Source organism: Dermacentor andersoni, chromosome 6, assembly GCF_023375885.2.
Source record: "Dermacentor andersoni chromosome 6, qqDerAnde1_hic_scaffold, whole genome shotgun sequence".
In the NCBI taxonomy this organism is placed as follows: Eukaryota; Metazoa; Arthropoda; class Arachnida; order Ixodida; family Ixodidae; genus Dermacentor; species Dermacentor andersoni.
The window spans coordinates 16,856,283-16,873,146 of NC_092819.1; the positions used below are offsets into that span (position 1 = coordinate 16,856,283).

The 16,864-nt window shown below is 47.2% G+C and overlaps 1 protein-coding gene across 2 annotated transcripts in view; it reads right to left on the bottom strand.

The window, feature by feature from the left end:
* The window catches only part of Nup43 (nucleoporin 43), a 34,180-nt gene that overhangs the window by 5,572 nt on the left and 11,744 nt on the right, over positions 1-16,864 (bottom strand). For both annotated transcript variants that reach the window (XM_055065888.2, XM_050169919.3), the window contains exon 5: positions 1,258-1,393. In XM_055065888.2, coding sequence (XP_054921863.1) covers positions 1,258-1,393 — 136 coding nt within the window. The remainder of the gene's footprint in view (positions 1-1,257; positions 1,394-16,864) is intronic.

The following is a 16,864-nucleotide window of genomic DNA, read 5'->3' on the forward strand; positions in this document are numbered from 1 at the left end:
GCAAATAAGCGACGAGAAAAAAATGAAGTCGGGGCCCGTGACATATGTTTCACGCGATCCTCGAGTTCCAGTATGCGAGAACGCAGGGAAGGAATTTCGCTTGCGGAGGCTAGACGGGGCAAGTGGAAAGAGTCTCTCTCTTGGCAATGGTGCTTGCGTCCTGAAATTATGGGTTCACGGCACTGAAATATTTCTACCTCGGCTATTAATGAAATGACTTGAAAAATTTTTGCGGCAGAACGCTTCCAGAGGACACGCAACTTCCAGTGTATAACTAAAATTTGCTATGTGGCCTGGTGAGAGGCCCTTTAAGGGCTAGTTCCCCCAGAATCGTTTCCATGTGTTAACACAAAGCTATCATCATCAGGATTGGCTCCAGCGTCGGCTCGTTGGAGCTCCTCGACACTACCGCGCGAACACGCTCGTGCCACTGCTCCCGCATTTGTCGTCGTCATTAATTAATTAAGAAATACAAAGACATAACCAATTTTACAGCAAATTACAGTGAAGCTGTTAAGGGCTCATTCCCCCAGGATCGTGTCCATGTGTAGACACAAAACTCCACATGTGGGCCGACCCCGAAGACAGTGGAATGCTGCGCTGACCCGCAGCAGAGGTGTAGCAGGCATTAAGTACACCCCATACGTGTGCCGATACCAAAGATAGCGCAATTCCGGGCCGAGCCATGTCGGAGGAGCAGTTCACCATTAAGGGGCTCAGATACACAGCTACACTGGTCATCCTTCTTCACAGAGTGGAAGGGCACTAAGTTTTCAAAATCTGCTCTAGGCATACATTATTTGTGGGATTTACTTCTAGATTCAGCACACAAGCAGCAGCAAACTTGCAACAGCAAAGACTAACAAGCCATGCACTGTTTTTAGATCACAATGACTTTTCCATTGACCTTGTTGTTGCCGATATTCATGCTTCAGGAACTTGACTGTATAAGCATTGCCTGAAAAAGGTACCTGTCTGCTATTTTTTCACAATCGGAAAACTTACGAGGGTATGGTCAGAGACCGGCAAGCAATACATTCTTGTGGACAGAACATATTTTTCGTAAAGCTTACTGAAACTTTTATAAAATTATAGAATGAGCCCAAGTTTGTACTTTATTAAAAATTATTCGAAAGAGTTGGCAGGTATGTACTGTAGATTTTATTTACTTTAGAATAAATTTAAGCTGGACGAACAAGGTGGTGTAGAAAAAGGGTGGCAGCATGATCAGTGCGATTACGAGAGCCAGTGGCTCACCATGCAAGGTCCTGTGCTGGTCGTCGGTCAGGTGAGGCCAAGTCCCAGAGTTGCAAGTGCCCAGCCAAGTTTCCCACGATCACATGCTCCTGGCGCACATAAGAGAGGCACGTAGGACACCCACTGTTGGCTCCTTCTGAAAGTGCAGTCAGGCCAGTAAAGCACAAGCCATGAATGAGCTAATGTGCAAGTATGGAAATAATGAAGGCCAGTTCTGTCTACTGAAAACTTAGTTTCACCACATTTCTTGCATCTCCAGAATTATGAAAAGTATAAAGCTGCAGAACGAACTAAGAATTTTAATTTCTTCAATAAGTTTTGCAAAGTTTACAAAATGTGGACTCCGTATTAAAACTGTGGGGACGGTCGGCACTGGTGAGTCCTCTAATGTTTTCCATGCATGGCTCTGGCATCTCCTGGAATTTGGCTTCCTCGCATAGCACATGCGCTGGAGAAAGTCGGTGTAGCCGCATACTAGTACGAGAGTCGATTCAGATTCATATTTATTTCAGAAGATTGCATGAAATATTGCAAAGTTAACAGTAGGAGGTCCCATAGTTTAAGAACTGCAGGTAGGACCTTCTGTCAGAGTGAAAAAGGAAAATAAGAACAAAGCACATTAGCAATAAAATGTTTGCAAGTGTGAAAATACAAATGAGAATAACATAAGATATTAACTAGACATAACAGATCAGAAAAGAGAAGAAGCCATACAACAAATAAAATTGATTTCAATTTAATCTTAAACAGTTTGTTAGACATTGTGTCTTTAACATTTCTTTCTAAGGAATTCCAAAAAGCCATAAGAAACTAGTTTGTTTACCACACTCAAAAAGAAATAATAATTAAATTATGGGATTTTACGTGCCAAAACCACTTTCTGATTATGAGGCACGCTGTAGTGGGGGACTCCGGAAATTTCAACCACCTGGGGTTCTTTAACGTGCACCTAAATCTAAGTACACGCGTGTTTTCGCATTTCGTCCCCATCGAAATGCGGCCGCCGTGGCTGGGATTCGATCCCGCGACCTCGTGCTCAGCAGCTCAACACCATAGCCACTGAGCAACCACGGCGGGTTTACCACACTCAGTATTTATATTTAGCAAAAGGAGATTGTGCATTGTGGAAAAGCCGATGGCACGAGTTTTGCAAACAGAATGTTGTGATGGCGTGAGTGTTGCGATCCTATTGCCACCTAACGTCATGGATACTCGTGCACAAGACATACTTTATTCCTCCTCTTTGGCTGTGAACCTGTGACATTCCCATCCAGCCAATGAGCCTGATCATTGCAGGCGACACTAGCGGCGCCTGGTTTCTAACAGTAGTTGCACTGGTAACAGAAAAATGTTTGCCTATTAATAATAGATAAAGTCGTAATTATTATTCACTCATAATTTAAAAATGACAGGCGACATCTGAATAATTTATGGTTGCTTAGACAGTTAAACATTGTGGGGATTGAGGTATGCCCCAGTGCCTTTGTGCGGGCATTCACCTATTCTGTCGTCCCTACACTTCTTTCCACAGGCGAAGGTTGTTGGCAGTGACGCTCCACTCGCAGCGGTTTCTAGCGGGGGCACTCGCATTGTTGGCGGCAGCTCACTGCTGTCTGCTGAGCGAGCGTGGGAGATCTCTCTCCGTGACAGTACTATGTGTGTACTCACTTTCCTCTCGTCCGCTGGCCCCTCTGTGTGTCAGACTTGAGCTCGCCTACGATGCCTTTGCAGGTACAGCGAGCAAGTACCCAGTGACGTAGTAAAGGGGGGGTGGGGGAGTGTCCTGGGTGCCAGGTCGGGTGGGGGGGAGTCAAATATGTCTGGAGACCCCCCTCTTTCCACCAGCTTGATTGAGCAGAAATGGTAAAGAATGCTCCGGTAAAAAACAGCCCGAGCTCATGTACCAGATGTATAGTGCCAAAGAATTGTCGGCTGCAGCTTTATCAACATCCTACGTAACAATTGCACGAATGTGCATGCTAAAAAATTTAATTCGCCAAGTGGTCGCTAAACTATACTCGCTTTAGCGGAACGCTCCACATGCGGTGCGCTCATGTCCCACCATGGTTTGTGCGTTGTCAGTATGTATACAGTGTTCCATTAATCAGTTTTGTATCATTTGTATTAGTTTTGTATCAGTTTTACGGTATTGAATAAAAGCACTGCCATAGCGAGTCATAGCTAACCGTCTTTGTGTCATTTTGTTGTTCTTGTCATGGCGTCCCACAGGGCGGGGTAATGAGCCCTATTCTCTTTAGCCTAATTGTGGTTGGCCCTGCTGAGATATTGCCCAAGACAATTCACCTATCAATGTATGCTGATGATATTTGTCTCTGGTCTTCCGTGGTGACTCGTGTTCAAGTGCGCACAAGAATTCAGCAGGCAGCCATGTTGGAATCTCAGCGCTGACGCCCGTTGTTGCAAATGGGTCGCAAGCCCCAAGGGTAGCGTTGGCCTGGCGGCCTGGGGCACAACTGGAAGCATCCGAAGGTCCCGGCAAAGCATGAGTCGACTGGTAACAGAACAACTTGTTTATTCTAACATCGCAAAAGAGCGGGCGGTAAGGTCGACCGAAGTGGAGAGACGGGAGAGCACCTAACTCAACAGAAGAAATCGGAGCCTCCCTCTTGGCGTCCGGGGGCAGCTGCTCTTATACTCTCAGAGCTGAGGGCAAGAGGAAGGCCTCGTGACGAGACCACGTGACGGCGGGGCACGGACAGGCTGAGAGACACGTTGAGACGAGTGTAGTGACGCATCCGCCAAGCCGGCGCCGGACAGACCTCCTCGCTTCACACTTGGGAAGCTCCTCTCCCCGGCTGCCGCGCTTTGACAAGCGTGGGCACACACACACACACGCACACACGAAGACACGTGGCACTGAAACACGCCTGGACGCGCTTGGCGGGGACGCTTTGCGGCAGCTCCGAACGGGCCAAAATGTCCGCCGCTTTGAACGAAGCCCCAGGGTCCGTTGCATCCGTGCCGGCTATACCGCGCGTCGTAGGCGAAACGTAACAGACCGCCCCGCCGGGGGAAGGAGATCCCGATGGTCAGGGGACTGCATCCGCTGTCCGGAGGGATGTTGCTTGATGATGCTCATAACCGAAGTTGGTCGTCCTTCGGCGTTTCTTGAGCGCAGCGCACAGAGAAGGCCTCGTTCTCTCGTTCAGGTTCACACAGGACACTGCAAAGTGACTTCGGGAGAGTTGATATTTTTGTTCTCGTTCCCGGCAAGCGTTAGAACTACGCCGAAACTCAACCGCTCAGTCAGCAAGCACGGCACAACCCTCACTAAGCCCTGCCAGGCTCTTTCCCCTTTTATACTACTGCCTAGTTCCTTACAGTAGTTTAGCAGCACTCAGAACGCGTCCACAAATCGGAAAATTGCACTAGAAAGCACATCATCACTTTGACACACTACACAAAAGCAATATGTTAAAAATCCTGCCTCAGGAAGAAAAACATCAGTAACAAACAATTTTGAGGCTGATTCCCACGTTAGGGGCTTCGACTTAAGCCATCGGCGTTACCGTTGAGACTCCCCTTTTTGTAACGCACCTCAAAGGAATATTGTTGCAAAGCGAGGCTCCAGCGCAGGAGGCGGCCATTTTTGGGAGAGATGGTCTGCAGCCATTGGAGAGGGCAGTGATCCGTCTCGAAGCATGCGAAGCGGAGAACGCAGCGAGCGACCGTGCACTAGCTCAGCTGGCGAAAACCCCGTAGCCGCATGCGGCGCGGTCTTTAATGCCAACGTCACCCCAGGCAGACACAGCTCCCAGTCAGTTTGTTGTTCAAACCACAATGCTCTCAACACGCGCTTCATGACAGAGTGGAGCTTCTCAACGGAATTTGACTGTGGGTGGTACACTGAGCTGTCTAACAGCTTTACCCCACACCTTTCGAGAAAGGCTGTCGTCAAAGGGCTAGCAAACACTGTGTCCTGATCTGTCTGGATTTCCGCAGGAAAACCAACTCGCGCAAATATGGACAGTAGTGCATTGACTATCTCAACTGAGCTGAGTTCTTTAAGCGGCACTGCTTCAGGGAACTTTGTCGCTGGGCAGATCACAGTCAAAATGTGTCTGTACCCCGTGGCTGTTACCGGCAGAGGTCCCACTCTATCAATAACGAGCCGTCTAAAAGGCTCCGTAATGATAGGTACCAACTTCAACGGCGCCCTCGATTTGTCCCCTGGTTTGCCCACCCGCTGACAGGTGTCGCATGTCTTCACAAAGTGGTCTGCGTCCCGAAAACACCCTGGCCAATAGTACTCTTGCAAGAGACGGTTCTTAGTTTTCTTAACTCCTAGGTGTCCGGACCACGAACCGCCATGCGACAAGCGCAACAGATCCTGACGGTAGCACTGAGGCACGATCAGCTGATCGAACTCTACTCCCCTGCGGTCAAGATACTTCCGGTACAGGACCCCACCTCTTTCCACAAAACGAGCATTTTTCTTGGCGATACCTTCCTTGACATTGTAGCGGATGTTTTCCAGGCTGCCATCCTTTTTTTGCTCGGCTATCAAAGCCGACCGGCTGACTTTTAGCAACCTATTCAGTCCGTCTGACGTAGGCGCGATGAGCAAATCTGCAGATAGCTCTTCTAACTTTTTCGTGTCGGGCATTTCCTCTCCAGTATCTGGTGCCTTCAACGCTACAGGCTCAATTTTATTCAGTTCGGACGTGCTCTGAATATCAGCTTGCTGCGCCTCTGACCCTTTCTCATTGTTCGACAACGTCGATCCCGCAACTACCGCCTTTGCAGCGAGCTCCCGAACCTTTGATCTGGTTAAGGCCTGAACGCTAGCCTCACCAAACAAAAGCCCCTTTTCGCGCAGGAGGTGATCGGACCTGTTCGAAAATAGGTACGGGTACTGGGGGGGCAGCATAGATGACACTGCGGCCTCCGTCTCAAGTGCTCCGAAAGGTCCTTCAATAAGCACTTTTGCTACGGGCAGACACACGCTATGAGCTTCCACGGCTTGCTTGATCCATGCGCACTCGCCCGTGAACATATCGGGTTCTACGTAGGAGGGGTGAACTACATCCATTGTAGCTGCGGAATCGCGAAGCACTCGGCACTCTTTCCCGTTCACGAGGAGGTCTCGCATGTAAGGCTCGAGAAGCTTCATGTTCTCATCAGTGCTGCATAACGACAAAAACACGACTTTTGTTTTTGTTTCCGGACACTGCGCCGAAAAGTGACCCGGCTTCTGGCAAGCGTAACACACGCGCGCTTGCCTCATCTCGAACCGCTTTCTGCATTCGGCTTCGGCTGCCGCCGTCTCCTCACGTTCGGTCGGACACTGCGCCGAAAAGTGACCCGGCTTCTGGCACGTATAACACACGCGCGCTTGCCTCGTCTCGAACCGCTTTCTCATGGGCGTGAACTTCGGCCTCTCAAACTTCGAGCCAAATTCACCCTTTTGATCGTCCTTAGCTCCGCGAGCCCGACGCGTCACAAACTCCTCGGCTAGCTCAGCGGCTTTAGCCACCGTACTAACGTCTGGCCTATCCAAGACCCAGTACCGCACGTTCTCAGGTAACCGACTATAAAACTGTTCCAGCCCGAAACACTGCAGAACTTTCTCGTGGTCACCAAACGCTTTCTCTTCTTTGAGCCACTCCTGCATGTTTGACATTAGCTTGTAGGCAAACTCTGTATATGACTCACTTCTGCCTTTCTCATTTTCCCGAAACTTCCGACGGAACGCCTCCGCTGACAGCCTGTACTTTTTTAGCAGACTCGATTTCACTTGGTCGAAATCCTCTGCCTCCTCTCTCTTCAAGCGAGCGACTACGTCGGCCGCCTCGCCGGGTAACAAAGTGAGCAAGCGCTGTGGCCACGTTTCCCGAGAGAACCCCTGCCTCTCGCACGTTCGCTCAAAGTTAACCAGGAACAAACCAATGTCCTCTCCAAGCTTAAACGGCCGCATCAGGTCAGTCATTTTGAACAATACTCGTTCTCCTGCACCGTGTGCCTGACTTCCATTACGAGCGCGTTCCATCTCTATCTCGAGACGCTTCATTTCCAAAGCGTGTTGACGGTCGCGCTCTTTTTCTTGTTGCTCTCGCTCTTTCTGTTCTTTAAGTTCCTGTCTTTTTGCCGTCTCCCTCTCCTCAATGGTCTCAAGGCATTCCGACAGCTCGTCATCCTCAGCTTCTAACTCAAGAATAGCCCTTAGCAGTTCTGGTTTTCTGAGTTTGTCTGAGACATCCAGACCCAACTCTCTTGCAAGCTCCAGCAATTTCGGTTTGCGCAACGACTTCAAATCCATGGCTGCTCTGAATGCTGCTTTCTCTACTGCCTACTATTGTCTTGCCGCAAACTAACCCAGCAGCAACGACAACCACAATTACCAGCTCTGTTTCTGACACTAACAAAAGCCTGGCAAAACTCAGAAGAAGAAAGTCCCGCACTCACCAAACCTCGCAGCCAAGAATTCAGCGCAGTCGTTCCGCTGCAGGCAACCAGTCATCACACAGGGCTCGTTGCACTGCTCCCGGATGGTCGTTGTGCTGCTCAGCATACAGTCAACTGCATATCTTCGCTGCTGGCCTCCGTTGTCGCGATCTCACCGCTGGCAGACAGTTGTTGTTGGAATCTCAGCGCTGATGCCCGTTGTTGCAAATGGGTCGCAAGCCCCAAGGGTAGCGTTGGCCTGGCGGCCTGGGGCACAACTGGAAGCATCCGAAGGTCCCGGCAAAGCATGAGTCGACTGGTAACAGAACAACTTGTTTATTCTAACATCGCAAAAGAGCGGGCGGTCAGGTCGACCGAAGTGGAGAGACGGGAGAGCACGTAACTCAACAGAAGAAATCGGAGCCTCCCTCTTGGCGTCCGGGGGCCGCTGCTCTTATACTCTCGGAGTTGAGGGCAAGAGGAAGGCCTCGTGACGAGACCACGTGACGGCGGGGCACGGACAGGCTGAGAGACACGTTGAGACGAGTGTAGTGACGCATCCGCCAAGCCGGCGCCGGACAGACCTCCTCGCTTCACACTTGGTAAGCTCCTCTCCCCGGCTGCCGCGCTTTGACAAGCGTGGGCACACACACGCACACACGAAGACACATGGCACTGAAACACGCCTGGACGCGCTTGGCGGGGAGGCTTTGCGGCAGCTCCGGACGGGCCAAAATGTCCGCCGCTTTGAACGAAGCCCCGGCGTCCGTTGCATCCGCGCCGGCTATACCGCGCGTCGTAGGCGAAACGTAACAGCCACCAGAACTTGTTCATATCTCCACAAACAAGGCGTTAGTGTGTCCACCGAAAAATTCATGTTAATAGTGTTTACGTGCAAACCGATGGCACTGTACCGTGTTTCTCTCAATGGCCAAGGTATCAAATACCAGGAGTCTCACCACTTCTTAGGTGTGATTATTGACAGGGACATTTTGTGGAGCCCCCACTGCATCTACACGAAGCGGAGACTAATTTCAATTGTAGTACATATACTGAGGTTCCTGTGCGGAAAAACCTGGGGCACGCCGGTACGGTTCATGCTGCAGCTGTGCAGAGCACTGTTTCTGGGATTTTTACGATACAGCTTGCCGGTTCGGCGAACACATGTAAAACAAACATTCGTACCCTTGAAAGTATGCAAGGCCAGGCTCTACGATCATGTCTTGAGCTACCACGATGCGCCTCGACTCACACAACAATCATGATTGATAGAGACTACTTGGTTCCAACATATCTAACGATTGACAACTTTAGAAGCACACATTCGACATCTGTGTCGCATACCAAGTCACTAAATCGCTGCTTTGCCACCACAAAGACCTGAAGCCACATTTTCCAAACTTGTTGCGACACATCAAGGCTACCTTTCATCGGGCTTTACACCAGCACCAAGAGCACTGTTACCCCTCTGGTGCCTATGACAGCCACAAGCATGCTTCACGACTCTGGGAATTACGAAGACCCATCATTCAACAACGGCTCTACATCAGTTCACACTGTCACTACTGAATGAGGCATATGAACAAAGAACGCACAGAAGACCTACGGGCCCCGGGTGCCAGACGGCCTAGCTACACCACTCTGCCTACCTTGTATTGACCCTTTCCATGCGCAGTCGTACTGTTGGATTTATCGGAGGTCCAAGCCAAAGAAGATAGCCCGAATTCTCATGAGTGGGTCCAGTGGTCATTGTGAGAGGAAGCAGCATAGCCGAAAAGACTTTTCCTAGCCAAGAAGACTTTTCCTAGCGGCGGCCCTATCAGTACTTTTGCCCTTGGCGCGCGAGTGCTTTGATTCCTGCGCCAGCCTGGGACCAGGCGTTTGTGCAGTGTTGGGTGCAGCTGGAGACAATAAATGGTTTCCGCTAACTCGGGGCAATATACTGTGTTCTCTTGCATATGCAGCGCTCAGTGCCCTCTTTAGCAGCCTGAGAGCGCGCGCTAGAGTACGCAAGACGACAGCAGATGTGGTCCTGTGGCTCGCTAAGCTCATACCCACAGTGGTCGACACTCCTGTGACATACTAGACCCCCACGACGTGTATCGAAAGCACAAGGACACCCGCAAAGCATCAACATTGCGGCCAATATGAAGTCTGCTTCTGATATTGTCATGATGGCAGCCCGCTCACTCTAGCCAAGCATCTCCTAAATTTTCTCTCGTTCCAATAATTCACATTTTTCTTTTTTTATTACGCACTCAGAAGTAACTTGTGCATTTACCTTTGAAGGCTGGTGCAGCCACACAGGCCAAGCGATATCACAATGCTATAATCATACAAACTTGGTGCAAATAAATTGCTTTATTATGATGGGATTGATATTTACGAGAAATAAAAGGTATGAGTGGTGTTCAGAAAATATACTGGTGCATAAGTATTTATACGCAAGGAGGTATGTACTACGTACAGCCCCACCACACATGTTTGGATGACACAATCTGTCTGCTACTGAATGAAAAGATACATCCAACCGCAAGAAGCCTCTGCTAGCATGATGAAAGTATTGTAAGGCTGAACATCCGTCATTGTAAAGTCAAGAATAACAGCAGTGACAAACTGCGCTCCCTCAGAAAGGGCGGGCTAACTCAAATGAATGACCCAGCTCTTACTCTCCACAGGTCAACCAAGCACCAAATTTGTTCAGCCGGGCACTAAACCCTTTCTTCCCTTGTCATATGAGAAGGAGAACGAATCGCAAAACTGATTCCCCTCCCAAATAACAGCGCTGTAGTGTCCGACGGCCTTGGCCCTTACTGGCGACTATAGTGGGTGAAACAGAGGTCGGTGCATGTAAGAATCGACAGGCATGCGTCGAAATGCAAGAGCCACGAGCAGAGATGGGGGAAGGCCAGTTAGGCAACCAGCGCTAGCAGCGAGAGAATGCACAACTCCATCCGTGCCGGGCTGTACTGCTTTCTCTTCTCCTTTTATTTTTTAACTGCCTTGAAAACTGCAGTATGTAGCACTCACGGGAAGTCCCAACTGTAACCATGCAACGGTGAGGTTACGTACATCCCAGCAGCATCCTGGGCTCTAACACCCAGCTAAGTGTAGAAGACTGAGAGCCTGCTAAAGCACTTCACACACTCTGTAAGTGTAAATAGTTCGTCTGTAGAATACAGCTAATTATACTTGTTCTACGTTTCCTGTCTGCTACTTCACGCTGCCGAGCTACCTCAAAGGGACCTTGTCCCTCAACACCATGGGAAAAGAAACTTTACTGGCATGGTAATAAAGCTTTTGTACCTTTGTAGCTGTAGATGTTGCCCCACTTCATTCACAGTATTCAGCAAACTGTAGCTCGGCTTGAGCTTAAGGGGACATACTACTTGAAAAACATTGTTTTTTATTATTTGTACTAGAGATTTGAAGATACTACCATTCAAACAGTACTTTATGTACATCTCAGATATATCATTAGTTTTTGTGTAGCTGCTACATTTTTAATTATGTACTACACAACTGCAGGATAAAGTGATTTTTGGAGGCACTTCCTTGTGTATTAAATTTTCATGAAAAGCATCGTGCTGTAGCTGATTTAGCTCTTTGTAGACTGCAATGTGCCGATATCTTTCCAAACTGCATTTATAATTAGTGGAACTGTGCAAGGAAAGATTAGTAAATTTAATGTTTATTTACAATATCTACATGAGTCGAGAATGTTACATTTCATCAGTTTAGCATGACTGAAAACAAAACGCACACTGAGGAGCTGAAAACGGCTGCTTAAAAACCACTCCTCTGTCCTCCCTAGATCCCTAGGCCAGGGAAACTGCCGTCCAACCTTCGTCCAATCAGAGCGTCTAAAGTTGTCCAAGGACCCGCTTTGAGGGCGAGGGTTCACACACTCACCCCAGCACGTTTGTTTCACTGAACACACAGAAAGGAGGGGGGCTGCGTAGACAGGGGTTCTCACGCCTGACTCAAGCTGGCGCATCTTGGTTCCTGATATGACACTGGAGTTAGCTGCAGTGTCTGTCAAACGATCGTGGCAATTACCAGGGTCTGTGAGAAAATGCCTTAGAACATGCTTTTCCATTAGTTTTCTTGCTCCCATTGGTCCGTGAAGGCGACAGCGAACCAGCTAACAACACTCAGTTCGCCAAAAGTCTCTCACCTTAGTGGCACTGCAAGTCTGTCTGAGGGGTGCGCATTGTTGGCTTCACGAAGCGATTCGTTGCAGCGGACTAGGAGAGGTTAGACAGTCACTACCCCTGCTGGCCGATCGTAACATTGTACTTGTGTGTGCTGTTACTTGGTTCCAAGAGCACCTCAGACCCCACAGAACACTCTACAGGAATGTCAGATGTAAATGTGAAAACATCAACTATTTCATGTCTAGCATACTTGGAAAGCATCTATCCAACCACTTGAGGAAATATACCTCATGTATAGCATTGTGAAAAACAATGCAAGTGAACCGACTACATGATGAAATACTGAAACTGAGTGCAAACGCCCAGCTGTCTACCTTCCAACTCATTTTGCTAAAATACTTTACATACATTGCCAGAACTTGCGGAACAGGTCCACTCAGAAGTGTCCCAAGATCTATGCAACACATTTTAAATATCATTATATTTTCATCAGTGCTCTTGCTATTGATGCACTATTTTGGTGCACACAGTGCCTGAAGAAGGTATATGTATGTGTGTGCATATGTATGTGTGTATGTATGTACTATATACATCTTCAATCGATTGAGCCAGTTAAATACATTTAACTTCTCTCAATTTGCACCACCATTTAACTTGTCCCTATTCGAATGTTCAAAAGGCACTCATGCATGCCACATTTCTTTATTCAAACCTGTTCACGTGTCCCACAGGAGTAATGCAATTATTGTTAGTCAAATGTGTGAACATGCATTTAAAAGAGTACTTGTGACATGCTACCTTTTTATACATTAGGCTCTTTTTTACACATTTAAAAGAAACCTGCCAAAGTGCAGAAGTCATCATCATCATCATCAGCCTAGTTACGCCCACTGCAGGGAAAAGGCCTCCCCCATACTTCTCCAACTACCCCGGTCATGTACTAATTCTGGCCATGTTGACCCTCCAAACTTCCTAATCTCATCTGCCCACCTAACTTTCTGTCGCCCCCTGCTACGCTTCCCTTCCCTCGGAATCCAGTCCGTAACCCTTAATGACCATCGGTTATCTTCCCTCCTCATTACATGTCCTGCCCATGCCCATTTCTTTTTCTTGATTTCAACTAAGATGTCATTAACGCGCGTTTGTTCCCTCACCCAATCAGCTCTTTTCTTATCCCTAAACGTTACACCTATCATTCTTCTTTCCATAGCCCGTTGCGTCGTCCTCAGTTAAAGTAAAACCCTTTTCGTAAGCCTCCAGGTTTCTGCCCCGTACGTGAGTACTGGTAAGACACAGCTGTTATACACTTTTCTCTTGAGGGATAATGGCAACCTGCTGTTCATGATCTGCGAATGCCGGCCAAACGCACCCCAACCCATTCTTATTCTTCTGATTATTTCACTCTCATGATCCGGATCAGCAGTCACTACCTGTCCTAAGTAGATGTATACCCTTACCACTTCCAGTGCCTCGCTACCTATCGTAAACTGCTGTTCCCTTCCGAGACTGTTAAACATTACTTTAGTTTTCTGCAGATTAATTTTTATTCCCACCCTTCTGCTCTGCCTCTCCAGGTCAGTGAGCATGCATTGCAGTTGGTCCCCTGAGTTACTAAGCAAGGCAATATCATCAGCGAAGCGCAAGTTACTAAGGTATTCTCCATTAACTCTTATCCCCAATTCTTCCCAATCCAGGTCTCTGAATACCTCCTGTAAACACGCGGTGAATAGCATTGGAGAGATCGCATCTCCCTGCCTGACGCCTTTCTTTATTGGGATTTTGTTGCTTTTTTTATGGAGGACTACAGTGGCTGTGGAGCCGCTATAGATATCTTTCAGTATTTTTACATACGGCTCGTCTACACCCTGATTCCGCAATGCCTCCATGACTGCTGAGGTTTCGACTGAATCAAACGCTTTCTCGTAATCAATGAAAGCTATATATAATGGTTGGTTATAGTGCAGAAGTAATGGGATGTAACAGCTCTTTAAGGTATTGTGGGCATTCTTAACAACGGTAAAAGCTGCAGAAATGGTAACAGGTTGCAAACAACTGCATGTGATTTTTTAAATGTGTTTTGCAACCTTGTGTTGCCATTGTGGTAATAAAGTTAATATAATTAATAAGTCGGTCTACATTGCTCAGAGCTAATTACTCTAGCAATAAGAACATTAATGATACCAGAGGATTCTCCAAGAGATGGCTCTAGGAGGTTCACATTCTTAAAAAGCTTGCTCCACATTAGCTGCAACACATCATGCAGTACAGAAATATGCTGCAAATACGCAGATGTTTAATTAACCCTTTAAGGGTCAAAGACGTAAATATACGGTGCCGCGAACAAGTCCAAAAATGGTCAATGCCATATAATTACGGCGCCATCTGTACGTTTAAAAAGCGCGCCAATTTCCTAACTTTTTCTTTTCTGTCATGTGCTGCCACTATGTGGTAATACTGGGAATCTTTTTCGCGCACCTCGCTCTCTCAGTTTTCGTTGCATGGTTTGTTTTAGAGCTAGTTTGCTCCCACGCGTCTATATACTACCGCTTGCACATTGGAGTGCGCGAGGGCAGCGGTTTGGGTTTTGTTCTGGTCGCACTTTCAGCTTGCGCTTGCAGAACTGATGGCTATCTTGGTACTAATTGCTCAAAGGGCGATCGCCTGTGTCTCGCTTGTTTAGTGCTCACAGGGGTGCGCACAGGAAGGACGCCGTCGTGCATGCCTTTCCGTTGCTTTTTTGTGGGGGGAGACACTCGCAAAAACTAATTGCCTCTGGTTGGTGATAAGATGAAGATTAACGGAAGTTTGTCCCACATTTTGCTTTTTTGAAGGGCACACAACCTCACAGTTTTCTTGAGTACGCACACCTACGCAGTTCTATTACGCAATGAATGTACATACCGTATTTACTCGCGTAATGATCGCACCCCTGAATTTTGTCGTCAAAATACTATTTCTTTAATTTCCCGTGCAACGATCGCACCCTGAACATGCCGCACCGATATGTCGTGTGCCAAGTCTAGATATTAATGATCGCGCTTACCATCTATCGGATGCTACGCGAACGACTCTTCAAGATAAACCAAGCAGCCTGCACGCACCAAACATTCTTAAAGGGACACTAAAGTGAAACAATAAATCAGTTTAGACTAATAAAGCATTGTTTGAGATCCCTGCAGGCAGTCATTTCAAAATAATAGTTTGATTATTAGATGAGAAAATAAAGGTCAAAATATTAGTATTTGAATCTCGCGCCGAAACTCCGACACCGGTACGTCACTGTGACGTCAGAGATTCCAAAGTAGGTTTTCGCATTTGGGCCGCGTTGGCTAAGCAAAGCTTCCCGAAACGTGCCATGTTTAATATTTGGTGCCTTTAGAACACAATGCAGTCAATCTGTACCGCTATATAATTAAGTAGGCCCTAGAACATGCCATCAAAATCCATGACGTCACAGCCACCATGTGCGGGAACTTCAAGGAGGCGCCGCTACCCGTCTTTCGTTCTTGCGCTTTTTCTGGCTTACCAAGAGTCTTATCATAGTAAGAGTGATGTTTTTGGCATTGTAGAAAAGTAATTTACTGATACAGAAGAAATCATTTTTCTCTTTAGTGTCCCTTTAAGTAGATGCCCTATTTCATTACTTTCATCACTTTCCGCACTTCCATGACAAAAAGAGGTACTACCAAACTTGCCTTTATTATGTGTAGGCTTTATAATGGTTGTGGTCAACAACAAAAAAGGCGCCTTTCGATTCTTCTCATCTGCACTCGTGGGCACGCAACAAATCGCGAGCTGCAACGATAGTAGCCACGTTTACACTGATACGTTAAAAGTGTAAGGGTATACGTCGACGCTTGTAACACGGCTAAGATATTCACCCACCCTTAGCGGAAATGTGCCGTCCTCGACTGCGCTTCCCTTTTCTTGGCACCCATTCTGTAACCCTAATGGTCCACCAGTTATCTAACCTGCGCATTACATGACCTGCCTAGCTCCATTTTTTTCTCTTAATGTCAATTAGAAGATCGGCTATCCCCGTTTCTTTTCTGATCCACACTGCCCTCTTCCTTTAACGTTACGCCCAACATTCATCAGTCCATCACTCTTTTCTGCGTGGTCCTTAACTTGTTCTCGATCTTCTTTGTCAGTCTCTAAGTTTCTGCTCCATATGTCAGCACCGGCAAAATGCACTGATTGTACACCTTTCTTTTCAGTGGTAATGGTAAGCTACCAGCCATGACTTGACAATGTCTGCCGTATGCACTCCAACCCATTTTTATTCTTCTGTAAATTTCCTTCTCATGATCAAGTCCTCTCTGAGTAATTGACCTAGGTAAACATACTCCTTCACAGACTCTAGAGGCAGACTGGTGACCCTGAACTCTTGTTCCCTTGCCCGGTTGTTTCATTATCTTTGTCTTCTACATATTAATCTTCAACCTCACTCTTACAATCTCTCTGTTAAGGTCCTCAATCATTTGTTGTAACTCGTCTCCAGTGTTGCTGAACAGGACAATGTCATCTGCAAACTGAAGGTTGCCGAGATATTCACCTTTGATCCTTGTTCCTAAGCCTTCCCAGTTTAATAGCTTGAAGACTTCTTCCAAGCACACAGTGAATGGCATTGGAGAAATTGTATCTCCTTGTCTGACCCCTTTCTTTATAGGTATCTTCCTACTTTTCTTGTGTATAATTAAGGTAGCTGTGGAATCTCTGTAGATATTTTCCAAGATATTTAAGTAAGTGACCTGTATTCCTTGATTACATAATGCCTCTATGACTGCTGCTATCTGTACTGAATCAAATGCCTTTTCGTAATCTATGAAATCCATATAGGGAGGCTGATTTTACTGTGCGGATTTCTCGATTACCTGATTAATGACATGGATGTAATCCATTGTAGAGTAAGCCTTTCCTGAAGCCAGCCTGTTCGCTTGGTTGACTAAAGTGCAGTGTTGCCCTTATTCTATTGTAAATTATCTTGGTGAATATTTTATATAATACTGAGAGTAAGCTAACAAGCCTACAATTTTTCAATTCTT